Below are 27,561 nucleotides of genomic sequence, written 5' to 3'. Positions count from 1 at the left end.
TTCGAGTAGGCGTAATAAGTGAAATGATTTTAGTCAGGTTTATTTTTAATACGTAATACAATATTTTGCATGTGTGATTTAAATCAAATATATAATATAAAAGGTTTCCACGTCGTCTAACAATGTTTGAATAATTCAGCACCATATGAACATCAATTTTAGTCTCCACTAAGAAGTTTGTATCAGTATCGAAGTTGGCAACTCAGTTAGTCATTTTCGGCAGTCGAGTTATTTTCGAGCAGATTTCTTGGTGTGTCATTTTAATCACTTTTTTCGCTTTTAAATATTATAAAAATCCGTAAAACATGTTGATTATTTTATGGAAATTGTCGCGAAGAAGTGCAGATTGGTATACGGGCCGTTGTTAGTGTTTAAAGAGCATAAACATACAAAATAATACATAGTCAATTTTCCTCTGCTCAATAAATTTTTCTGTTGTTGCTTTCGTCGTCGACGTCGCTGCCTTTGATTCACTTCTTTTTCGAGCTAATGTCACTGCCGCTGTTGACTGCGCTGTCGCCGTCGCCGATGTTATATTGAGAAAGAATAAACCTGTGAACATTGCTATTTTTAATAAAGTGTGTTTAATAAATATATAGAAATAGAAACAACAAACAAAGTTGCGATTAACTACAAAAAAATCAGTTACCTAATGAAATAGTTGGGGTTACATACTTACAACTCATTACATTTTCCAATTTAAAAAAATAATAAAAATATCACTTCTTAATAGCAAATATTAAACGGCGGTGTTGTGGGTGCAAACATAAAATAGCTTTGTAGTGAGTTCGACAAATTCGGAGTAGTGGCAACAGTAAATTATATGGTAAGTGTTTGTACCCACATATGCTACTTTAATTTTGATATTTATAAATAAAAATAATTTTGATATTATGAGTACGTAGGTAGAATGGGTTTGTACAAATGTAAATACATTTCAAAACTCTTCGTGAATGGTTTTTAGAATGCTGCTGCGATGTACAAATGTATGTATATACAATATTTACTCTTATTAAATATTTATTATTTTCTGTGTTGTTAGTGCCAATATCGGATAGATAATATATATATATATAACAAATTCAGACTTATTAAAATTATGTTTAATATTATTTATTCATGTGTACATTTGTATACTTAATATGTACACAAATGCATGGTTATGTTTCCTATCCTAGGTGCGTATACATACATACATACATATGTTTTATGCGTCATCTAAGCTGCTTTTGTCTCGCAACCAAAGAGTATCCAACAGACACAATTGCAAGCATTTCAACGATGACAATAGCATAGTTGTAGCTATATGGTGCACTTTACTTCATGCAATTTTCCAGGTTTTTTCTGTTTCTTCTATTTACTTTTATTTGTTCTGGCTATTTTCACAAAAGAGCAGCGTACAAAAGAGGGCGACAAGTGGTCGCTTGCAGAAGTGCGCAACAACATCAACGGTATGTTCAAAGAAATGCAGTCTGAGTTGCAACGGAATAAAAGAGGAGAATTGAACCGTGTAGCATTTCACGTAAAGCTGCAGTAAAAATCATACAACATACAAATATTTATTTACATACATACATATACTTACAATATGTGTGTGCTGTAGGTGTTGTACCATGAGAGCAAGTAATCTTGAGTCTGATAAAGTAACCTTGGGCAAAATATATACTATATTTACCATAAATAAATTTTTCCTTCATATTACATAGGACACTTGCAGCCAACATAATTCTTGTTATCTTTCTGACTTCTCTATCTGCAACAAATCTGATGTACTTTAAATATTTTCCTCCGAGTGTTGGTGAATCACTGCACACCGTGTTCTAATCTATGGCTACATATGTGCCACAATGACTCTTGCGGTTTAAACGTGCCTTTGGCTGCGCTAAGACTACATACAATGTTTATTCCGACGATGGCGCCAATTTTTACAGGGAGCTAGACAGCCGAGTTGAGTCACAATGCGCCATACAAGCATGTAGTTACACATTAATACATACATATGTAAGTGTGTACCCCCTTAAGTTGCCAATAGCTCTCACCGCAAACTGTTGCTCCTCTGTCGATTCCACTCTGCACAACTCGTACCATACTGGATGCTTTTGACAAATGTGAATATTCATTCATTCATGCACTTTATTATTTATATGCTTTTTGTAGCTTACTATTTGCTTTGACAAATTTTTATTCTATTTTTACTTTAAACCATTAAAATGTTTTGTAGCTGCCTTAAATAAAAATCAGCTTCAAAACAGCCCTCCAACAGTCTATAATTTGTGCATGCACTACCTGCTTCAATGGATGTCTGCCACATTTTAAATCCCATAAGCTTGCGCAGCAGCGCTGATCTTCACACTTCGGTTGCACACGCTCTAGAGGGCACACTAAATTTAGGTTGCACAAACAAATGTTTTAGTGTGTCTGGATGCTGTATTGCGCCACCTTTGATTGCAGTCGATAAGTTGGGACATTGTATACCGTTAAACTTCAAGACCCCAACACGGAAACATAAATTTTCTGCTGGCACATGTGTGGGGAACGCAAGTTTTTTTTTTTAAGATTTGCATTCAATTTCAATGTATGTATGTACATGTGTATGCATGCTTGTAATTTATGGCTAATTTGAAAATGTTTTCAATTATTACAAGGAATTCAACTTTGGAAGATTTAGTTTATGTTTTATTTCAATTTCAATTGGTTGCACTTTTGAACCGCGATAAATTATTAAGTTTCTATTTTTGCGCTAATATTAACTTACTTTTAGCTTATTCATCGCCGACACTTGTTTCATGAGTAAATGTCCAAATTTAACAAGATTTTCGAAAATATTTTGTATGCATCTCAATTTGCTGATAACGGTATTTTCTCGTAGGTTTTTGAAAACAATTTTGATATATTTTATGACCATTTTACCTCACCATTTGGTTGTAGATCCGATAGCATGTCAAATATCTTGAATAGTCATTGATTCCTTACCCGATTGTTGTTGAATGTGGAGCTATAAAATGGCGTTAATCATAATCCTAATTTGCTTTAAAGGAACATAGCTTCTGAATTGTATGAAAAGCGGGTGGGACGACAGTAATATACCCGGTCTTCAACTACGCCGCACCAATATGGTCGCCTGGATGCGGTGGAACACAGAAGAAGAAGCTTCAGACTTGTCAGAACACAGCACTCCGGACTACGACAGGATGCCTCTTGATGTCTCCTATCGAACACCTACATATTGAGGCCCGTATGCTCCCAGTTAAGGAGCATAATAAACTCCTCTCCAAGCAGTTCCTGCTGGGATGCTTTCGACTGCCATTAATTGTGAAACCATCAATACCCTCGTCGACCCTTCCAGGGAATGGCGTACTCGCATAACACTGGCCACCTCTTTGCATGCCCCACCAACCCCACTCATCTAACACACCTCTCTCTATGGTCCGATCCCGTCGAAACAGCACGTTTCTTAGGCCTTCCGTTAGATGGCGTCGACGTCAACTTGGCTAGGCCTTACCATCCTATGGGGGGCTAGGTACCCGTTAAAATAACAACAACAACAATAATATCCCAAGTATCCTTCGAGTATCGTTCAATTTATAAATACCTTGAACCCCACTTTTCTTAAAAAGGAATAGGCTGGACCAACGATTTCAAGCATTGACATTTGCTTAGCAAGCTTGCCAATGCTGTCCGTCCGAGGCAATTATGTATATATGTAAGTAAGTTTGCCTGGTTCTTATTTTGCTGGAGCACGCGTCGTCTAAAGTTCGTGCTGCCCAAAAATGGCATCTTACAGCCTTTAATTGCTGCTGTTTATTTGTGCAAGTCCGTATGCACTTATAATGTACTTGGTCGTTTCGTCTTTGTTGGGTAATGTACTCAAATAGAATTGTGTTTATTTTCTTAAATGTTGTTTATTATTTTTGTTTTCACACGATAATCTGCACTGCTTTGAATGCAACTGCTTTGATTATGCACTATTTGTAAATATTTTCTAAATACTTTGATTCGAATTCATCATCAAATCACCATTTGGATTAATAAACAACGTTCATAAGGAGTCAAAGTGAATTTTAGTGACATTTAGACAATTCCGGGGCAAGTGCCACATTGTTTTTACATTGTGCGAATCACATAAGGAAGAGCAGACAATAAACTGTATAAAAGTTAATCGGCATATCATTGAAAATTCCACGCTTCGCAATATTTTTAACGATCGATTCCAAATAATTTTGCTCTCCTTTATTTATTAATTTTTTCCACATCCATAAAATATCGCGCCCAAAATGATGTCAAATAAAGACTGGTATTTTTCAATTTTTCCTCCCTCCGTGGCCAGAATACTCCGTCGTCTTAGTTGAGGGAAATTTGATTTTGACGTCTGCGTCTGGGCGTTTGGCAACATGCCAATCGAATGTCGTCGCCTGGTGCTGTTCATCTCGGCTGTGTTCTTGGTGTGACATATTCAATTTTTAAGTTGAGTACTTTTTGCATTAATTGTGTTTTATCCTCTACAATAAAGTAAACCGTAATTTGGAGTTTCTATTTTCGTACCCATTGCCGAAAAGAGCAGCAATAAAGTGTCCAAAAATAGTTCAGAGTGTAAATATTAGAATCAGTTCCACGTGCCATAAAGGTTTGCCATGTTTCGAGATGAGGTGTAAGCGTACAGCATAAGAGGCATCACTTATATAAAAAAAGATCGTATTTGAGTTTAGCCGACCGCACATTCGGAATTAAACCGAGCACAGATAGCAGAGTAGTCACGGTTATTTTCTACTCCTCCTCAGCTATGTTTCCTTTATTCTCATATGCGAATATGCACCTTTACATATTTAGCCGCCATTGTTATTATAACCATATACATATGCATATTATAGACATACATATGTATGTATGTATGTTTTTAACCAAAATTGTAGAAAAAATAAAATTCATGCATACGAAAATTGTCTGCATGTGCAATCATTCTCCTTATTTCCGAGAAATTGTAAAAATATAAAAATTAAAAATAATTGTGAGGTTTTCTGAAAAATGCGAAAATTCTGCTTGCGCCGCTCTCTCGCCAATGCTCTTAGCATTATTCATATTCGTTGACATTTTCACGCTCTTTACATGACAACTATTTACGTGTGATTGCCAGCTACATATACAGGATGTGTATATATGTCAGCTTGTATCCGGAAGCGCATGCTAAACCAGCCAAAAAAAGCTGAAGGATATGTGCCACTGGCTCTATATTAAAAGTTTAATGAGAGACGGGTGAGGACGATTGCCGCATTTGGAGGTTAGCTAATTTCTAAACGACGGGATTATAATGCTGAACAGCTAATCTAATTACCGTTAAAAACGCACATAGCTTACCATATGTTGATCCTCAGTGGGCATATTTGCCGGTCTTCCAAGTTCACTTCATTTGGTTGACGACCTCAGGAAGCTATTTTACTTTTAATCGGTTGCAAATCTGCTCACGGAACCACTACGAATGCAACAGTTAAACCATCCAATTTATGTACGCTTACAACTACAGTCAAACCTCATTTATAGAACATACGTACATACATATTTACACACTGAGCTATGCAGATCTGCAATGGCATTTGAACATATGTAAATCGAAGCTTATAATTGATGCAGCCATTCAAGCGAGTGCTGTTCGTCTATGAATTTACAAAGTGTAATTAAGTTTATGAATTTCGGGTGTTGTCTGCGAGGGTTGCGAATCGCTTTTGCTTCGCTACTGAAATATTTTATTATTTTAGAATCAGTGGGTTGAATGTATCGCGTTGCGGCTCTTGATTGTGCGCTCTGGAATGCAGTGTGTTGTTGTAATTTTATGCAATTCGCTGGCAATGGTAATCTGATGTAATCGCATGCAATTAATTTAGCGTGAAGGACAAGCAGTCAATGCTATTTCCATTGTGCTAATTAGTGTTCAGTGCAAATTATGGATAAATGCGCTTGCATTCTATAAAAAAGAAACAGAATTTAAAACTGTTTAGAGTTTTAATAAATAGGCAACCATTATTGGTGGAGCTTTGGCGTTGATCGACAGGTAGAAGGACCTGAAAGTTTTTCATTTCCATGGCAGAAATATCTATGTTCTGTTTGCCACCGATGTTTGGGGAACAAGGGGGTATCCAATCCAATGAAGGAAAATCTGAAGGCACATTTTCATTTTTATATATACATATATGGAGCCACACTAAACTTGGCTAAAAAACTGTTCGCTGAACTATGTCTATGTCTAATGTCTTCGTATAACTCATACAGCGCATCGTTCCATCGAGGCTGACATTGTTGTTGGTGTAAATACTGGTTCCAAGACAGACGAAATTATGTACGACGTCGAAGTTATGATTGACAAGAGTGACGTGGGAGCAAAGTCGCTAGTTCGACGACTGTTTTTTTGATGGCTGGAGATATTTCCTTGTACCCTCGTACCCAACCCGTTTGCTTCGCTTCCTTATCTAGTCTGAAGAAAGCAGAACTAACGGGCGGGTGTTGAGGCCGCCGACATCGGCGGCTGTATACTCTAATATAATTTTCTCCAGCAGCAGATTGAAGAAGTCGCACGTAAGGGAGTCACCTTGTCCGAAGCCTCATTTGGTATCGAACGGCTCGGAGAGGTCCTTCCCGAGTTTGATGGAGCTTTTGATATTGCTTAACGTAAGCTTACACAGACCTATTAGTTTTGCGGGGATGCAAATTCAGACATCGCGGCATAAAGTCAGCTCCCTGCTCTCCTGATTTTCAGGGTATTAAAATAGAGGCGGCCTTTTCCATTTGACGTAGATACATATGTACATATATAAAATTCTTTTACCAATGTAAGCTTCAACCTTGTAAATCGAATGACAAGAGTGTCACAACCCCATGTAAGAAATTCCAGGAAAGTGAGATTTACTCTGCCGGAAGCAGAGAGGGGTGAACGCTTTATTCCAATACTTTTTCTTTGCGCTTCATTTGAGCTCTTAAGGCGATCGCCAAAAGCCAAAAATTATAATGTCTGCACGCTTTTGGATTCACCGCTTCATTTGCGACAGACCCACACACATATATATGTACTTCGATACAAATATTTAAATTGAAAGGAACGAAAGTTATATATCTATATGTATGGATGTACATATATAAGCGCGGTCGCCTTAGCAAAATTATTTTTATGAGGACATAAATTTGTTGAAATGCTTTTTAAAAACATTTTTAATAATTACGATGAGAAAACGCCACATACAAACAAACAATACATGCACACATACACATACTTGAGTAGCTGATGTGAAAGAGTAGGCGAAAAGCTGAAAAATAAACACTTTGCCACAACAACAAACCGACTGTAGAGAAAAAAAGCATATGGGTTTATATATGCATGTACATGCACCTATATGTATGCATACCTGTGTGTGTTTGTTTGTCTAATGGAAGCAATAACGAACATCTGCAAATACCGCAAAGCTACAGGGTAATCGCCAGCGACTTCTTTAAATTGCGAAAAAAGTTGCTTTGGACGAAAATTCTCAATGAATGGCCATCTTTTGAAAGAGGGGTGTGTGCACAGCGCTTGAAACGGTGGCCCAGTCTGCGCTGGGGGATGCGATGAGGCTGCGTGAGCGCATTGCTCTTCGGCTGCTGTTGGCGCTCCTGCTGTGTGCGTGCCATGGTTGGCGACCAGCCGCTTTGGCGTTGACAAATACGCTCGCTGTGGCGGCCACCTCAGTCTCCAAATAATCGTGAACGCGCGAGCATCAGACGGTATAGCAAATTGAATTTTGAACTCGCTAAAGCAAAAACTAACGAACTCAGATTTCAGTGTCAATACAATTGCTTATAGAGCTTATATAGCCACATATATTATTAAAAACAAAGTGACAAATTACCGTTAATCTTGAAAACATACTTCGTGAACATTACTTCGGCCTGAGCGTGCGGTGCGGATACTTCAGCGAATGATAAATCGCGCAAAGTGGCTGTCAACACATTGCAGGAAAGCCCGCTGGCAATGTAAAAATCGACGAACTCCACGCAGAGTGGAAAAATCTGATTTGTGCGAAGAATCGTATGTGTTTTTTGCGGGTTTGGTGACCTTGTAACCATTTTTAATTTTTCTTGCAGTTTGTAAAATTAAAAATTCCTTAAGTACAAGTGTAAATGTGGCTGTGTGCGTGCCAAGAGTGGTGCCCGAGAGTTCTATGCATATATACACACAAGCATACATATATATATATATATATATATACATAAATACACATAAGTATGTACTATATGCATACAGTTTTATTTTTATAAACCGGAAACGCTTCGCAACATTTGTCAACACCGCCACATGCAGCTCTCTCTTGTGTCGCCCTCTAGCTCTTTCGATCGTTCTCTCCTTCTCTTTGGCCTATGCTACTTTGTTTATTGCGATTTTTAATTATCTTTTAAGACAAGATCTTTAAGCAATTAATTAGGCTGCTGCCGCTTGTTGTTGGTCGAGACTGTTTGTGTTTCCTATCATACCACTCTAGTGTTAGTGTTTTCCAACATAGGTTTCGACGTCCATATGTCCGTAGTGCATATTCACTTATCATTTTAGAGTAAGACTTCAGCGTTACGTATACGCCCTCGACGTCGCATTATTTTTGAGTAAGCTGTCTTGTTACTTGTCGATTAGAACAAAGACCGTTCTCCTTCCACAACAATAAAACATTTTCATGTATCCCGAAAACATTTCGAAATGAATTTAGATAAATATATGAGTGTATATTGTCCCCGAAATAGATTTATGGCATGTCAACTGCCCCGCTGCTCCTTGTGAGCATCCAAAAAGCCCGCCGATCATCAGATGCTAGTACGGCTCCTAAAGTTCAAGTCTTTTGTTGAGGTTTTAACAAACAATTAAATCATTACTGTCCATTGCAATCGCTACTGAATCCATTTACGCGATTTTCACACAACTTTCCATTTAAACATTTCTCTCTGACCAAAAATAAAAGACCAAGCAACTAGCTGTTCTGTAAGTACTGAGCTTCCAATAACTGCATTTTCATCATCAACAACAATTTCAGCGCTATTGCCGATATGTCTGTGGGCATCAGCCAGTCAATCAAAGTCAATTATTACGTCTAGGATTTGCGCAATAAACGCTCAGCGAAGCCAAGGCGAGTATTGATTACCCGGCGGTAAAAAAGGCTAAGTCGTGCCTATTTGTTGATATTGTAATAGAAATATTTCCGAGATATAGCGTACCTGACAGGATATTTTGCCGTGTCGGTTAAGTAAACCCTTTTGTCCTATTAAGTGAGTGCACTGTGGATATATAAAGGGTGATCCATTTCGTGGTTCCCGCAGTAAAAATATAGAAACTTCAAATTTAATTGGGAATGTTTTTTTTATCATTCGAAAGAACATTCTTTGGCAATTATTTTTTGAAGATTATCTCTTTCAAATGTTGGCCGCGGCTACGTCTCATATAGTTCATCCGTTGAGTTCAATTTTCGTTCGACTCGTTCGACTGGTAACTGGCGAATGACACGCGTAAGGTTTGCCTCAAGGCCTGAATCGAAGCGGGATTGTCCGAACACACTTTAGACTTGACATACGTCAGTCTAACAGTGTGATATCACACGATATTGGCGGCCACTCGACCGTCGCATATCGTGAAATTATCTGCTCACCGAAGTTTTCTCTCAATAAATCCATTGATTGGTGCGATTTGTGGGAAATGTCGCCGTCTGGTTGAAAACAAATGTCGCCGAGATCACGAGCTTCAATTTCAGGCATCAAATACTCGGTTATCATGGCGCGATAACGGTGGGCATTGAAGGTTACGTTATGACCGGGATTATTTTTGAACTCCACCGGTCCACAAACTTCTCTTTTTTTTATGAATCTCTTCAAGTTGCTTTTCGTTCCAAATGCGGCAATTTTGCTTGTTTATATATCCATTAAGCAAGAAATGGGCCTCATCGCCGAACAAAATTTCGTTCAAAAACGTCGAATCTTCTTGGAACTTTTCAAGAGCCCATAGCGAAACGACGTCGCTAGGGAAGGTCGAGCGGCTTCAGTTCTTACACAAGTTCTATTTTGTACGCTTTCAATTTAATATCTTGACGTAAAATGCGTCAAGTCTTCGTAAACACTCTCAGCTACGGCTGCTTTCTCGGACCGCTAAAAGGAAGTAGTTACAGTTCCGACTAACATGGAGTATTGCAATCTACTGCTGTGTAATGGACATTTGTGGATAACTATTTCCCGGTTTTGTTGATCATTGTTTGTTTGTTTGTCTCGCTGTCAACCCGTTGCAAAGCGTTTGCTTCTCTTCCCGCTGCTGACGTTGATTTATATTTTTAGTGCCAAAATCAACAACAAATCGGGAGTGTGTGTGCTGTTTTATCTTTGCCAGAACTGTCGTGGCTCGACTGCGCTTCTTGCGCGAAAAGAAAACAACAAAGCAAACATGGCTGTGTGCAAAGTTGTCGATTGTCTATTTTTATTCGCAGCAAATGATGGCAAAGAGCAAGAAGCAGATAAATATCGCGATAATACTACACCACACTTTTGTTTTTTAATTATGAGGAAATTTTCAAGTGTAAACAAATTTCGGAAAGCGTAATAAAACATTAAAAACAAAAATAAAAAAAAAATTATAAATTAAAAAGGAATAAATCACCGAAAGTAGGAAGGAAAAATCAGTTTCAGTGTTTTCCAATTTAATTATGAGTGCTTTCATTTGGCGACATAACTTTCAAGACGGCAAACTTGTAAACAACATCAAATTAAAAGCAAAAAGAAATGAAAATCATTCTGCAATTTGCGTCACAACGGTACATTCTTGTGCAGTGACTAAGAGAAGCGGAAATAAACAGGAGACAATTTTAAGTGAATGGACGGACCAGCGTTTCCTTTGGAGGAAATCGTTGGCATCCGCAGCCGGCTGAATGCGAGCGTTGTGCATGTGCATAGCAGTGGGCGTTTGGCGTGTGTGTGTGTGTGGCATTTGTGTGCGAGAGAGTGCAACATCATCAACAGCAAACATGCAAGCTAATTATGTGCAGCGCGTGAGCGATTGAAGGAAATCATGTTTTGTTTGTCAAAGCGTTCCATTCATGCATACATATATGTATGTATGTGTATGTATGCATGTGTGTGCGCTGTATTGCTTTTGATTTGTTCATTTAAAGTGTTTAGTGTGATTTATGAGTATGGCTTCGTGCCATATAAGAAAGTGTCTTCTATGTACTCCGCCGTGTTCATAATTAATCCAATTGGCATCAGCGAATAATGGAGTTGCTGAAGGCAAACAAAGACATTTAATTATATGCATATATTGCAAGGTATTCGTGCGCGTGTAGGAGAGAAATGTGTGGAATATTCACACTTGACTGATAATGAATGTGGCGGTGACATGTCGCCGCCTCAGCGAGCTGTAATGGCTGTTGTCGCGGACGATCGAAAGGAGTGCGGTGTCATTTAGGGGTTCATAAAGCAAAACATGACAGTTTTGAAAAGAAAATTTATATTTTTTGGTGTCAATGAAGTCCATCCATTCAAAGTGAAAGTCTGTGTCTAATATGCAGAATATTCCAAAGGTCTAACAAATGTGCCTAGGATTATATTTTCTTTGTCTAACTGTTGGAGGACCACTACTTCATTGTTTAGGGGCTGTTATTTCGGTGATCTAACCCCGTAAAAAAACGGGAAGCTTGTTACACTGATCATTTATATGTGTACATAATAGGGTATCTGACAAACATCTTCTTCTTTACTGGTGTAGACACCGTTTACGCGATTATAGCCGAGCTAATAACAGCGCGCCAGTCATTTCTTCTTTTCGCAACGTGGCTTTGAGGATTCCGAGCGAAGCCAGGTCCTTCACCACCTGGTCTTTCCAACGGAGTGGAGGTCTTCTTCTTCCTCTGCTTACCCCGGCGCACACCGCGTCGAAAACTTTCAGAGTTGGAGTGTTTTCGTCAATATGTACGACATGACCTAGCCAGCGTATCCGCTGTAATTTTTAAATATTTTTAGTCAAAATTGTGTTTTAAATACGAAAAATAATGTCATTTCCAAGTAGCAGTAGTGTGGCCACTCGTTGGTGTTCAGTTTAAAAATCGCAGAAATAAACTTGTTTCCAAATAACCATAAAAAAGGAAACACACAAGCACAATTTTATTATCGGCTGTTCTTCTGTTTGTTTCTAAGCAAATTTTGGTTCCCATATAGCCATTGAGCACCCAGTGACAAACTGCCTTGGAATTCTCGCGATTTTCACTTCAGCGTGTGTCTTTTTAAAATGATCTCAAAAAATATCTGCGCAAAACAAATGGATAAAAATTTAATCGCTCTTCACTGTTGCATTTAAATCTTCAAACAAACATACTCGTATTTGCAAATGGCTGTACATACACGAGAATATAAATAGCTGTGGTGAAAAGCTGAAAAAATACATTTCTTCTCAAGTATTCACGAACGAGAGAGTTATCGCTTGATGTGAATAGTCTGGTAAGATTTAGAGAAATCACCAATAAACATAATTTGGAATTCCATTCGAAACATTTGGAATTAATCTGATTAATTAACGGCACTTAAAGGCTTTCAACAAGTTGAGCGTGCTTTTTATCGAAGTGCGAGAAAACTAAGATCGGCACGGTCACCCCATTAGTGCAGTGCCAAAATGGCGATTAACCGACGCGTCGACCTTGGCAACCTTGGAATTTTTCCTTCTCCAATGTGATGTGACACATTAAATAAAATATGCAGAACATCTATTTATGTACATATGTATATGTATATGTATATAACAAAGGAATGAAAGAGTGAGGAGAGAATTCAGGGAGAAAAAATATAATATTTTTATATTTGTCAATGGAAATGGACAATGAATTCTTCGAAATTAAATAAAAAAACACGATTTTACGTGTTTCTTATTTTGTTAAAGTATGTAAAATATTTCGAATTTTCGAAATTGTGTGAAGTTTAAATTGTAGTTCCTAATTATTATTTTTATTTGAAATTGTATAGTTTTCAGTATAGTTTTCATGACAACTTCTTTATTGCAGTTCTAATTACTCGACAATTATAAAGTCGGGCATCGACGCTGACACAGTTCAATTGAACCGAATCCCAAGTGGTGTGTTTCAACTCACATTTCACGTCGAACTGGCTGTAACACCATTTTGGAAAGCTTTTGCAACGAAAGAAAGGACGGCAAAATGTCGCAGCCACTCATCGTCCAAGCGGAGTACTCCTTTAAGGGCGGCAATAATGACGAATTGTGCTTTAAGAAAGGCGACCTCATCACAGTCACTCAGCGCGAGGAGGGCGGCTGGTGGGAGGGCACACTCAACGATAAGACTGGCTGGTTTCCCAGCAACTATGTTAACGAATACAAGGCACCTTTGCCGCTCACAGAAACGATACGACCACCAGAAGAGATACAGGAGTACCGTTCCGTTGTGCTGAAAGATCTGCTCGACTCTGAACGGGCACATGTTGCCGAGGTTCAAGGTCTCCTGGAAAATTTTCTCGAACCACTACAGCAGGCGCAAATGTAAGAAAGCGAATTAAGAAGCAAGACTAAATAATCCATTCATTCCCATGTATATTTGCTTTATTTGTGATTTTATAGTCTCACTGCGGATGAGTACGCCCAGTTGATGTGTAATTTCGTAGAAGTCGTTAAAACACACGAAGAACTACTCAAACAGATGGAAGAATGTAATGATCGGGTTGGTAAATTGTTTCTAACAAAGGCACCGCACATGAAACTGGTCCATCAAGCCTACTGTGCAGCCCACCCAAAGGCCATTGTCATACTCGATAAGCACAAGTGAGTAGAGAATTTTAAAGACCAACTTTTCAGTAACATTATATTCGGCTTCGCAGAGATGAATTAGAGAAGTATATGGAGCGGCAAGGGGCTGCCTCGCCTGGTCTGTTGGTTTTAACAACGGGTCTCTCGAAACCTTTCCGCCGGCTAGATAAATATTCTGCCATGCTTCAAGAACTCGAGCGGCATATGGAGAGCAGCCATCCGGATCGAGGTGACACACAACGAAGTGTTGCCGTATACAAGGATATTGCAGTAAAGTATCTCTAGAAATAGCGCTGTGCTTTTTCACTGACAATTAATATTTTTTATTATTTATTAAAAGGCGGCATGTTCTGCTACAAGACGGCAGAAGGAACTTGAGCTGCAGGTGTTAACGGGGCCAGTACGCGGTTGGCAAGGACAAGAGCTGAGCACTTTAGGTACAGAAACGATTTGCTACTCATTTCTGTACTGAAATTCCTTACTCAACTTTTCTTCTTAACTAACTTAGGTGACATAATACACATGGGCAGCGTTGCTGTCGGGCCGGATCACAGAGATCGGTACTTTGTGCTTTTCCCACAAACTTTGCTGATACTCAGTGTTAGTCAAAGAATGAGTGCCTTTATTTACGAGGTAATTTTCAATATATATTCATGTGCGATCGCTGAGCAATAACCTTTTATAATAATTTTAAGGGGAAACTGCCTCTAACGGGTATCATTGTGAACCGTCTCGAAGATAGTGACACAGTGAAAAATGCCTTTGAAATTAATGGACCCTTGATTGAGCGTATCGTTGCTGTGTGCCAAGGGCCCAACGAAGCGAATAGATGGGTTGAGCTCTTAACTTCTGCAAATCCAACTATGCCAATTGGTATCAAACGCCAACTAAGCAACCTTAGCAATAAATCGATGAGCGGTAGTAGTAGTGGGCATGCACCTCAACCTCCACCACATGTAAGTTTTTCGATGAGCATTTTAAATACGAAATCAAGGTTACCTCAAACTCTCTGCAATGTAGCCTCCTCTCCAAAATCTAAAGTTATAGATTAAAAACCATTTGATCTGGCAATACAATCAATTTTAAATAAAAATTGAGTTTGAGGTAATTTTTTTAAATGTAATTTTCTTGAAGTTTTTAATTTTACTTTTTACTTAACTTTTTATATTGAAAAACTATTCGACGAATTCACAAATTCTCAAATATAATCATTAAATAAAAATAACAAAAATTTCAATTGAAAATCAAAATTAACAACAATACGTAAAATCCAATAAAAACGCACGTAATCAACTGAACCACGTCGCAGAACCCTCATATTTTAGATGCGCGCGGTTATAGTACACGTTTCTCGCTCTGCGCGTACTACGCTGCTCCTCCATGCAAACCATATCGCATAACATTGCCTCCGAGTAACTACCCGCCCACCGCACCTTATGCTAACCTAAGCGCACATTTTGCCAAACTAGTAAAGACCGGGCGACTCAAGAGTACTTTAGTAAAAATGCTGCTCTATCCGCAAGCGCGGCAAAGTATCGATTTGAAGAGTATACCCCTGCGTAGAAAACGTGCTCTCAAGTCTTCGGTAAAAATGTATAAGTCAAACCATCAGGATTTAGATTATTCCAACTCGTCGGAGCGTTCAGAATTGGAGCGGCAGGATGCCTTCGAATTGCCTACTGACTCCGAAAGTGACGAAGACGAAGATTATGAGAAATATAGCGACCATGATTCCAGCGCCTTAGAATATGTAAAATTCCACGCTAATCGGCGCGATTCGATTGACGAGGCAGCATCCGCTAACAACGTGGAGCTTACGAGGCGAAAGGAGCGTCATTGTTCATCTATAAATCTAATCAAATTAGATACTGATAGCATGGATGATAGCGGCCAGCGCTCTGCTGGACCGGTTGCTCTGCAAAAAGAATCACTGATCATCGGTTCAAAGGCAATGCAAGCGCTGGTACGCAAATCCACCGACAGTGTTATCATCCATACAACAACAGCCCATTTGGATTTATGTTCAAGCGGCGGCATCACCAGTTGTCTGGAGGAGCTATCTGAAGACAACACAAGTCTTCAGCAAAGCTTGCAACACCAAGCGTCCCAAACCTCGCATGGCTCTTCTGTGTTTTGTGAGCGGTTTGGGGGTGCATACGTTGCATGTGAGAATCTAACAAAAATGTCAGATGAAACCAAAATAAAGCTCGTCGCTCAAGTCTCCGATTCACCGCCAGAGCGCCATAGCATGCCGAACTTATTTGTTGGCAATCGCTTCAATCGCAGCTCGAACACTGCCGTCTATGTGCCAACTTGGCAAGATCGTAAGGAGGCACACAATTTGAGCGTTGACGCACTAAAACACCAGAGTTTAGAGAGCGACAATGCTAGATCCGACTATGATTATGGTGACCACGATGATGATGATGATGATGACGGTGATGAGGACGATGTTACTCATTCCAGTACGTTAGACTTGCCGGCGGAGTGCTTAACGGCCCCAGACAAATTGCAGGCGGAGTTATTGTACAATTTTGATGAGAGCTGCTTGGGAAGACAAACGTTCGTAAAACCTGTGATGATTCATAAAAATCTGATGAAGGCTCTCATAGCTGTAAAGCCAATGCGAAAATCAATTCGGTGCATTATTGCAGAACCTAATTCATATATTTTTTTAAACCGTCGAAAATATAAACGTAAAAACGTATTTGGCTGAAACGCTTATGAGAGTCTTCATTGGTACAAGAGAACTTGGTTTGGTCAATCTTTATGCTTAAGGGAGTTCGTGTATGCATAACTTATGAGTCATAGCGTATTTAATAAACTTAAAATATTAATGTGTAAAACTATGACATTTAAAGTATGCTTCTACGTCTCCCATGAGTATGTTCAAGCTTAGTGCTCACATACTACTTTTATCTGTATACATATAGCATGGCGGAGGATTTCGACGACATCATATCGCCGCCTTCGATGTTCAAGCCACAGTTTCTTTTCGATCAAAGTGCTCAGAGCATTCAGAAGCGGGATGGAGCGGCGACAAAAAAGAATCAACCCGACACCGACGCAATGGACGTTGCTGCTTTACACAATAACCAGTCCTCCACTGAATTGCATATTGTGCCCCAACGTGCCAGCGGAGGTTCCGACAGCAGTAAAGAAAAACGTCCTGGTTCCATTAGGCGTTGTATAAGTTATCAGTATGTCCAAATGTCCAATGCACATGTCGATCACACTCCAGCAACACACTCGTCGCCTATCGCCAGCGAAAACAGTGGTTCATCTAATGGAAATCCAAGTATAAACAGTAATCACTTAGATCGCAACATTCCCATGGAACACACGCACCGCCACCAGCAACAATTACGCAAAGAGAGAAACGAGTCCTCGAGCTCTAAATGCAAATGTTGTGAGAGTTCACAGTGTCCAAGTCCACGCTCCAGCGACTCTGGCATGGCAGGCAGTTGCACCATCACTTCACCCGATCCACCTCATGGAAATTACTACGTTGGTGAAGACTTAGCCATGTCAGAAACATCCAATTCCGACCCTAACGATATTTCTGATCTCACACGCTTCGATGTGTGCGGCATGTTTCGGGCGAAATTCCTCACACCTGAAGCCACCCAAGATCTCATAGATAATACTGACAGCATAGATCCGTTCCACCGTATACAACAGCCTAATGCCTCAACGTCAACCACCGCGTCGATCAAAGGTGCGCCCATTTCAACTATAACAACCGCTGAGTTGCAAATATCCGCCAGTAGTACAACCATTAATTCTGTGGCTAGCAGTTCAAGTCACCAAATGATGACGAATAGTCCAGCAAATATGCAGTTCTCATCAAGTCTGGATGACATCGATTCGCCAGCAACGGCAGGTCCGGCTGACGGTCCGCTATTTCGTTCTGGCATGTATGCACATTGGTGGAAGAAGGAAAAGTTACCAACGGCGGTGGTGCGTGGCATCGCAAAGGCTTTGCAATCACCTCAGCTAAGCAAGGAATCGCGTTGTTCCAGATGTTCCAGCTGTGCCAGCTGTGTGTCTGGTGGTGGCAGTGGGTTTAGTGAAGGCACAGCCTACTCGTCACTATGCCGAGAATGTGTGTGTTTCTGTAGGTCCAACTCAGGTGGTGAGAATAGTACCAACACCACAACAACTACTTCCATGGTGCAATGTCCATTGTGTTCGGCGGACGATGGCGGTATTTCCGATAATAAAGCATCTTCGACAACTCACAGCGAGCGTGCAAGTCGGTCATCTTTTGTTAATGTAGGCGCTGTTACTGCAACCACATCCAGCACTTCAACCGTTTCAAGTCCGAGTAGTTCGCTGGATTGTCCAATTTGTAAAGGTCTCATAACACGTGGCGACTCCTTAAGCTCTCTTCAGATGGCAGATGATGATGGTGCTAAATGGGCCGAAGGAAATGCAGGCGATCCCAGTTCTTCACATTTATGCGCGAACTGCTCCGATTCCATTATAGAAGGCAAGCAATCTTTATTGACACACGCGTGCCTCCCCGGCCGCTTGATAGCTGCCACTTGCTCTTTGCGGGCAGGTGTCAGCGTAGACGGCGCTGGATGGGCGTGTGCGAATTCAATTGTGTTTACCTTGATTAACAAGCATTTTGTGATTTCTTTTCGGTTGGCATTTGACTTGTGCGCGAGTTGAGCGCTTTCATTAACGGCTTAATGGCCAATACTAAGTAGTTTCACTAGTGTTACTGCAAAATCAACCAACCACTAGTAAAAGTGTTAAAATTTATAAATCAATACGAAAATTCTTATCCGCACAGAGTTTATAAGCAATATTTGTATGAAGAAATAGTTTCAATTGTGTAACGCTAGTGATAACTGAAAACCGCGCAGTTCCCTTGAGTAATACCCTAACTGTTGACTTAACTTGATGCATTCTGCTTTTTGTTCAAATTCACGTCATCTGCTTGTCTTCATCATTCATCAAACAAAAACAAAGTCAAAATCACAACCAACTCCACCAAATCATGCTGAGTTGAAAACAGTTTCGATCTAAGAGAAATGAACAATCTTCACCATTGCCACACTACACCACTTCGCCACCGCATTTGCTCGTTTCGCTTGCTTGCGCTATGTATTTAGCTGTGACAGTGGTTGCATCCGTGCGAAAACTAAACTAAACAAATTAATTATGAAAACCATAAACTAAAAAAAATATGAGAAAACAAAAAAACTAACTGAAGCAAATTTTTGAAGCATTTTTAATTTCTCTGTTGGTATTAATTGCGTCGAAAATGTTTGGAAACTAACAAAATTGTGAAATTGCCACTTATTTATACAATAAGAAACGAAATGTGTTTTGATTTTTCAGATGTCTCCACCCGCGAACCTCGGCATGCTGGGGGCGCAACGCACAAACTCCCAAAGCTCAGCGGCGCCGGCAACGTCAATGGGGGGCACGTCCCTGTCGCATCCGTCACAACACAAACGGAGCCTGTCGTTCAACCACCACCTCAGCTACAATCAATACACGCACACTCAGCCTCCACCACCTCATCATCATCTTCCACCACCACAACCAAATCAACAAAATCATCCGGTGGCACCAAACCACAAATCAAGTTTAGCCCCGACATCGAGCAATTTTTCAAAGAGCCAGTACCTAGCAGCAGTGGGGGGAAGCACAAGCGCAAAGATAGGAAACACAAGAGGTGAGCGATCTTTCCTATGCCATGTGCTTCTTATAACATTGCTTTAAACTTTAGCTAATTGGAGTATAACGAATCTGCGTCCAGCACCGCCTCTGCGCCCCAATTTACTAAATGCGACGACGCAAAGCGGCAGTGGCGTCACCAGTGGTAGCGGAAGCGCCAACGCGTTGGCCAGCTACTGCAGCGGCCGACGTACGCAGCCAACTTTCGAGGAGGATGTGCTGGTTTTGAGAGTTTTTGAAGGCTATTGTGCTGCCTACCAGAACACCACACGCAACACTATACATTCGGGTAAGTGCTCCACACACACTATTCCCTCGCTTAGTTCTCATTGGTAGTACTTAATCATACTGCACATTGCTTAGAGGTGGGTGCATCTGTTGTTTATTTTTTTTAACTCTCACCTCATTTCACTATTGCTTGTGGTTTTGTTGTTTGTTTGAAGAACTCTGTATAAACGTTTTGTTTTTTTTGCCATTTTGCACACAAAATGCGTTCGTGGAGACTTTGAGTGAAGTACTGTGGCGCCTGCGCAGTGTTCAGTTCCTCTCAGTGTGCTCACATACGTGTTTTCGTTTTCTGCTTCATGTGGGTTTCATAATTACTGCTCGTAAGTTTTTTTTTTTAGAGTTTTGTTCGACAAAAACGAAACACTTGTATATTCTTTGGTTGCATTGAAAACATATTTACATATACCGCTACTAAAATATTTTACAAAAACTAAAACAACAACTGCAATTGAAAATCTTGATTGGAAAAACGTATCGAAAAGTGTGATTTCACAATTGAATCGTGATTCGCAAAGGGGTGTAATGATAATTAGAATAACAGTAACAGTTTGATTTAAATACAGTGCTTAATTATTACATAAGTTAATTAATAACGCTAATTAGCAAATAAAATAATCTTTAGTTTTACATATTGGATTAGATTAAGTAAAGCTGTTTTTACTTTATTTGAAACTAGTTGTTAACCAATATTAATCCACCACTTAGTATACATAGATATATTATATATGATTAAAGCTAGCATTAAAACATTAATAATACCCATTTGTTTACACTAATTCACGAATAAAAACACACACACAAACAATTAGCTCCCGAAAATGGCATAGAGAAGCCCGAAATCGTTGTAACGAATCAAAGCTATTTTAGTTTTTTAGTTTAATATTAATTGGAAAATGTACATATATATTTAGTAAGCCTACGGTTTTATTTACATTTTCCGTTTATGGTTTCATTGGAATTACAACTACATGCCCCTGATATCACATTTTTCGTTAAGCATACTCGTAAAAACCATCATTTTGGGTTGTTGTCATACTGGTGTTTCATTATGTTCCTATTCGCCCACCTATGGTATTATCTCTCCTATTAATGTACTCTGTTGTCACTCCCCATGTAGAGAAAAATTAATTGGAATGCATATGCAGGTTCCATCCACTTGATGCATAAAAAGCACATGCAGTATCCCTATTCCACTGGATGGAACTCTAACAATTTCACCTCACAATTACCTGTAAATTCGAGCCTATCCATAAATGATTATGTTGGAAATATATTTTTACCGCTATTAACTGCTTATATATACCGCTAAAATTTATTTACTCTTCTAAGTTTCTATACAATACAGTTCTAATAAAAAGGGACTCCTTTAGCCTAAACGCGTATCTGAGTTTGCCCAGCACCTCTCTGCCATTTCAACTCACAATTTCATTTAAAGAATGTACATAATTTATTTTATTAATTAATGTTGTGCATATTTATCACAAAAAAAAATAGTTTACCTTTTAACTTCGTACTTATCTTGCTGTTCAAACGTTTCCACAGAATCCTCTCTGCTCCTATTAATCATTGCGGCTGCGTGAATTATTTTCACTTGTTGTACTATACTGTTTGTTTAACCCACCGCTCATGTAATATTACTTTTGTGTTTTTTGTTGTTTTTGGGATTTTGTGGTGTTTTGGTTACCTTATGCTTATTTAATTACGCTTTGTTGTCAATTGTCGACTCATTTTACGAGTCTCACCTTGTTTTGACTTCTGTTGTCTCCAGTTATTGTGTTGGTTTTCGCCTTTTTTCGTTCTTCGATTTCATTTCTCTCTTTGTCTTTCTCTCTTCCCCGCACTCTTTTACACATTTTTGTTCCGACCCATTTAGCACTGCAACCGTGGACGCCCTGCTTGCCGATACGCGGCGGAAAGCTGCAGACCAGCAAAACCTTTTCTACATCAAATCCACAACTGCCACACCTGTGCAATACAGGTGTCCCATTTCCGGGCAACAGCGGCGCGACTAACCAACAAAATTCCACAAACAGCCTGAATTCCTCGTACATTTGGCGGGAGGCGAGTCCAAACTATTTCAATCTATATTCTAGTTCCGTGTCATCGTTGAATGCAACAACAACAGGAGTAAGCGGCGGTGCGAATGCCGGTGGCTACCGCTATTCACTTTCTGGCGCCACCACCACAAATGCTGGCAGTGGCCCTTCTAGTCTGCCAATATATGAACGTGCACTGTCAGAGGAGCGCGCAACACGCAAATCACTCAATCGCATGAAGAGCGGCTTTGGTTCGGGATATGACAATATTTTTATGACACCACTGTTGCCACGCAAGAATAAACCATCACCTAAGCTCGTGAAAAATAGCTACCAAACCCACCAGCGGTCTCCACCGCCTTCGTCTACAACGTTGCGCAATCGTAGCGATTCGGAACGACTCGATTTAACACCTCTGACGATTACGGAACAGGAGCCGCCACCTCAGCGACAGTTACAAAAGCAACAGCGTCCACCAGCGCCAGGTCTTTACGACCGCCGCTTGAATCGTTCCTTTGAGACAACGGTTTCCCATCGTTACGCCGGCTACGGCGGCGGCTACATAATGTCCGGCTACGGCCCATCCACCGGCTATAAAATGACACCTCTACGACGCAGCACACCGCAATTAGCCGGCGGTGAAGATGTGGTGGACAACGGACGAGACAGCGACGACGTCGAGGACGGACCGCACGGCTGTAGCGCTGCACTGTTGCGCAATGGTAGTAGCGTGGGAAATTGCACAGCCGGCGATCATGAGGCAAGCACCAGCGCAGACGGCGACAGCCAACGTCACTCGGGCAGCTGGTGTTGCGGTAATTTTGTTATGAAGCAATGGCGCAAAATGAACAATTATTGATTGTTAGGTGGCTGCATAGAGACGCTTAATGCACGCTTGCTGACAGCGTGTTTACTAGCGCCGTCAGCACTGTCATACCGCTCTGCTGCTCATTTCTAATTTGCTGCATTTTGCGTGCTGCTTCTCTTGTGCCGAGCCGCAGCCATTAGTTAATTAATTTTTTGTTGTGCAAACGCTACAGTTAAAAATTAGCTAAATGTGTATGTAGTGGTTAAGTCAGATTTTGTATATGTATGTCTTAGTATTAGTTGTAGGCATACCATTCGGTGATAGAGGCTTCGCGCATGCGCAGAACAAAAGTAAAAGTTTGTATTGACTTTAATGATACAAAATTGAATTTACCTATAACGTTTGATACACTTAAACTAATATATATATATACATATATATTTTTATTATATTGACAATTAAGAGAATCGGGCCATCGCAATAGCTTTATTTTTGCTTATATTTATTCACATATTGTATTTTAATATGCATACGGTTTGGTTTTGTAAATATCCAAGTTTAAAGTTGCTATCCATTTTTTACATTTATGGAATGTATGCCTTACATAATATATGACCTTTACAATAAGTTAATACACTTAATTTATAAATAATATTTTTATACTTTGTAAATTTGCATTTGTGCATTACTTGAAATCTATTATACATATTTATGTATGTACACCCTGTCAAGAAAGTATCGGAAATTTATAAATCAGTTCGAACTTTTGCCAATTGCTGGAGTCAGTCTTAACAAATTATACAATCCATTCTTGAACATAACTACTATTTATATTATCAGATAAGCGAAGCTTTTTAAAACACTATTAAAATAATTAATTTAATGAAATTAATAGTTCAGTTAGGTTTCTAAAACCGCTTTCCGTAACATCCCAGTTTCAATTGAATACTCAAAGTAAATCGCATTTTTTTGCATTAAATTATATTGACAGATCAAAAAAAAAAGTTATACTCTGCTCTCTGTTGCACTTAACCCCCAAACCCCGCAATGAATAAATGCGCGAAATTAGTAAAATGTATTTCTAGCCAAATATCTATGTTTTATAGCCAAACTGAGACTGTCTGAACACTTGTACAATACGTATCAATATAATTGAATATATACCCGTCAATTCTAAATGCTGCGCGCATTGCTTGCCCTTTGCCATAAGCGACCCGTACGCAGTTGCCACATTTTAGGATAATTCGTCTTGCCGCAGCGTATGCGGTCAACTGAGAAACTCAGCCCCAATGATTTAACAATTTAGTGAGATGATTGACTTTCAATATTTTTATTGAAAAATATCAATATCTATATTTTTTATTTGACAGATAGTTCACACGCAGTAGTATGTGCTCTGTATGACAGGCAAGCAGCTGTGCAATATTCCTCCGAAAATTTAAAAAAATTATAAAATATAATATTAAATGTTTAAGGAAGAGGAGGAATGCATGTTCTTGATAAAATATCAACTTCAAGTGTACTTTCCTTAGTCATTTTTTCTGTTAATCATATTTTGTTATATTTATAATAATTTTTTTTAGAGAATTTTGTTACTAACTTCTACCAAAGACGTAAAACGAATCAAAGAGGTTTATTACTTTTAAGTCTTTTACCGCCCAGTGAATGAGCGTAAACCATGAATACAATAATAATTTGCAAAAACAAAATTGAACAATATATAATATTGAAATCGTGTATGCTTTAAATGTTATTGCAGTGAAAATTATGTATATGTGTATTTAAATTTGTATGTATGTATGTAATACAAAACGCAAATGTATGTACAATTGAAATGTACTTGCTAATCTTTAAGTTAGCCTGGAGTCTTTTAAGTAACTAATACTAAGTCATCATGAACCAGTGTGTGAGGTTTTACATTGAAATTAATGCTAAAACAAAAAAAAAAACAAAAAATAATAAATCAATAATACAAACTGAATTGAAGAATATTTTTTAATACGCAACCTCAGACGTGAAATCAAAAATATTTTTTTTAAGTGCCGCAACAACAATAACCACAAACGAAGTCCAGCAACAAAGTGGGGAACAGGTTGACAAGCGAAGCAGTAATTTGTATCTGCATGCTTTTTCCATTCTCTCTAAGTAGTAGTGTAGCTTAGCCCTTCAGACATATTGATAAACAATGAGAAGCGTTTTCGATATTTACAAATGTGTAGTGTATGTCAGTTATTTGGTATGATTGCCCATAAACATATCAGCATTTAGATCTTACATACTTAGTGCGCAGCATTGCAAGAATGCACGTTTGAATTTACAGCTAACTCAGCCTTGGCTAATTTTCGTTTGCAAAACAATCACTTGTTGCTTGTTTTATGTCCTGAGAGCTAAAAATGTCCAGTTACCGGTTTTTGGGTTGTTTTTTTTTTTAATTACGAGTGACCATTTTCCTCCAAGGCTGAGCAGCAACATTTAGCAAATATTGTTTGAGAGTATTGTATGTAGTTATATTTCTATATTTCTTCCCGAATATATTAATCACTTTTATTACGTAATATGTTGAATGATGCGTTTGCAATGAATTCCTTTTGTCTACATAAACCTTGCTTCCATATGTACTCGTATTTAAGTATTTAGCTGTTTGTTTTTCTATAAAGATATTTTTGATAATCGTTTGTTCCGAATATTTGCACCATTAAAATCACAGTTCAGCAATAGAACCTTGAATCCATCACAGCTAGCAACACCATTCCACAATATTGTATGTTTTTTCTTTTCTTTTACCACTTCGAACACCTCAACCAACTTCATCACCAAAATCACCACAACCACCACTATCTATCTACATACAAACGCCAACAACAACAAAAAACGACGCTGTCTGCAAACCTCAACCACATATGAAGGCTTGGAGAACGAGGATATGACACCAACTCTGCGCCAACTGTGGACCGCAATCCGGCAGATGCAGCAGGAAATGTCACAAATGAAGCTACAAATGAACGAGGAGCGTGCCTTGCGCACGAGCCTGCAACAGCTGTTGATGCAACACTTAGAGGCGGGCAGCGCGGTTAGCAATACGCCGAAATGTTGACTATGCAAGTGAGAGTGCTCCGAGACATGTCTGGCATATATAAGCGAAGCGAGTTGAAATGTCTGGAGGACAAAGTATGCCTTCAGTCAGTGGGACGGTAACGAAGCGGGGAGAGCGAGTGTGTCGGTTGCACCTAGGCATCATTTAGTGGACATTTTGTTGCAATTTTTCTTTATGAAAGAACAATAATGTTTTATTTATAAGAATGTATTGTATGTAGTTCCGTTTTTTAAGTAGCCCACTTATGGTAAGTGCATAGTTTTTAGACCTTTGCATACATAGAATGTGTCATATTTAACGCTCACGCTCTAGTTTTTATGAACTTAAGTATTAAGCACAAATATTCAATAATTTTCGAGAATAGTGTATGTGAAGTTTCACGAGATACGCAAATAGTTGTGAACTAGGCTTAACTATTGTTATATTATTAGTATTTTGTAGGTCTTTAGTAGTTCAACTGCGCTGGGAAAGCAACAGTAGTGGCTTTTCCGAAGAATTTTCGAAACACAAATAGAAATAATATTTGAGTATGTCCTTGCTAGCAACAAAGTAAGCATGCTGCTTTCACTTTTACGCTTATATTTCATGTTAACAGTTAACTACTTTTGACCTTGATAGTTTAGAGGTTATGACATCACAAACGCATTGCTCATTTCGTAACTATGCGGATCGGCATAATCGCATACGGATGTGGAACGTTTAATTAAACATATATTTGACGACGAATGGTGGAACTAAGCAAAAATTTTAAGAGCAAATCGATAAATTTAAAAAATTACACAAAAGTGTATTTGCCCTAAAATTAGTTAACCAATGGTTTTTTTGTCCGCCCGAATCCGGTTATTTCGTTTAACTTTGTATTTCTCAAATATTTTCAAATTTTCAAACGAATGCTTCCCTCTTTAATAACTTAACCAATCACTTATTAAGTCAGACGCACAAAACTTCAACTAGAAAACAAATTTATTATTAAATATACGTAATAAGAAACTAATTTTTATAATCGAACAAAAAAGCAATTACAACGACATTACCTTTTCGACTGCCACGTAGGTAAGTTGAGAGGCCAGGAATACTAAGCAGAACCGAAGTGCAGTGCTAATTTTAGGAATCTGAAAAATAGCTCAGTAAGAAAAAAATACAGTTTTAGTAGATAAGCATATATAATACCGTATTGCTTTGGTTTTAATAACACACGACAATGGAAGCCATAATTAATTGTATGTATAACTACTGTAGGAATTGCATATTTGATTACCGTTATTTTTCATACAATTGCTGTTGTCAATAGTATTTTTGGTGATAAGGAATATTGGAAGCGTTTTATGGCTTGCCAAATGTGTTCGCAGGAATATGAATTATATTCACACAGAAATTAGTAAAGTATTAAATAAATAAAAATTGTATTTTTAGCTTTGCAATATTATTGGTAGAGCGTATTGAGACAAGTAATATGATTTATTCACTTGTTGCACAGTACTTTTGTTGCTATTGTAATTTCGATGTGTATTGTTGAGAAATGCTCATTAATCTCCTTTTTGGATTGTCAATTATTTACTTCCAAACCAAGAAGTAATTAAGCAGTAATGGAGCATTACGTAATTGTAAGCACAAAATAATGGATATTAAACTGACAAAAAATAATAAAAATAACAAAAAGCAATGTATGTGAATGCGAGTGTGTACACGCGCACAACTAAATAATAAAAGCGAATATTTTCTATTCCATTTCGAAGGAATTGACTTTTTTTCTTGCATAAAAAGTGCTCTTAGTTGAAATAGATTCATAGTGTGTACCTCTGACTTCGAAATTTTTAAAGGGAGACTTTTTAAGAACAACCACACTAGAACTCTT

General features: G+C 38.7%; 1 protein-coding gene across 6 annotated transcripts; it reads left to right on the top strand.

The window, feature by feature from the left end:
- Positions 1-96: 96 nt before the first annotated feature.
- LOC105229242 (rho guanine nucleotide exchange factor 7) lies at positions 97-27,445 on the top strand. Of its 6 annotated transcripts, XM_049447221.1 has the most exons (11): positions 97-826; positions 13,032-13,522; positions 13,601-13,801; positions 13,858-14,056; positions 14,127-14,223; positions 14,295-14,419; positions 14,482-14,742; positions 19,139-19,478; positions 19,533-19,769; positions 21,642-22,619; positions 25,519-27,445. In XM_049447221.1, exons 2-11 carry the CDS (start codon positions 13,185-13,187, stop codon positions 25,704-25,706), a joined length of 2,964 nt encoding a protein of 987 aa, XP_049303178.1. In that variant the 5' UTR covers positions 97-826; positions 13,032-13,184; the 3' UTR covers positions 25,707-27,445. The 6 variants fall into 6 exon arrangements, with proteins under 6 accessions (XP_049303178.1, XP_049303184.1, XP_049303171.1 ...); XM_049447227.1 differs by lacking the exon at positions 21,642-22,619; XM_049447214.1 differs by lacking the exons at positions 19,139-19,478; positions 19,533-19,769; positions 21,642-22,619; positions 25,519-27,445 and adding exons at positions 15,096-16,348; positions 16,720-19,085 and having other exon boundaries at positions 97-250; positions 734-826.
- The last annotated feature ends 116 nt before the right edge of the window (positions 27,446-27,561 follow it).

Source organism: Bactrocera dorsalis, chromosome 1 (genome assembly GCF_023373825.1).
Source record: "Bactrocera dorsalis isolate Fly_Bdor chromosome 1, ASM2337382v1, whole genome shotgun sequence".
In the NCBI taxonomy this organism is placed as follows: Eukaryota; Metazoa; Arthropoda; class Insecta; order Diptera; family Tephritidae; genus Bactrocera; species Bactrocera dorsalis.
Note: the sequence above shows the minus strand (reverse complement) of the source record. Positions and strands in the feature narration are given on the sequence as shown.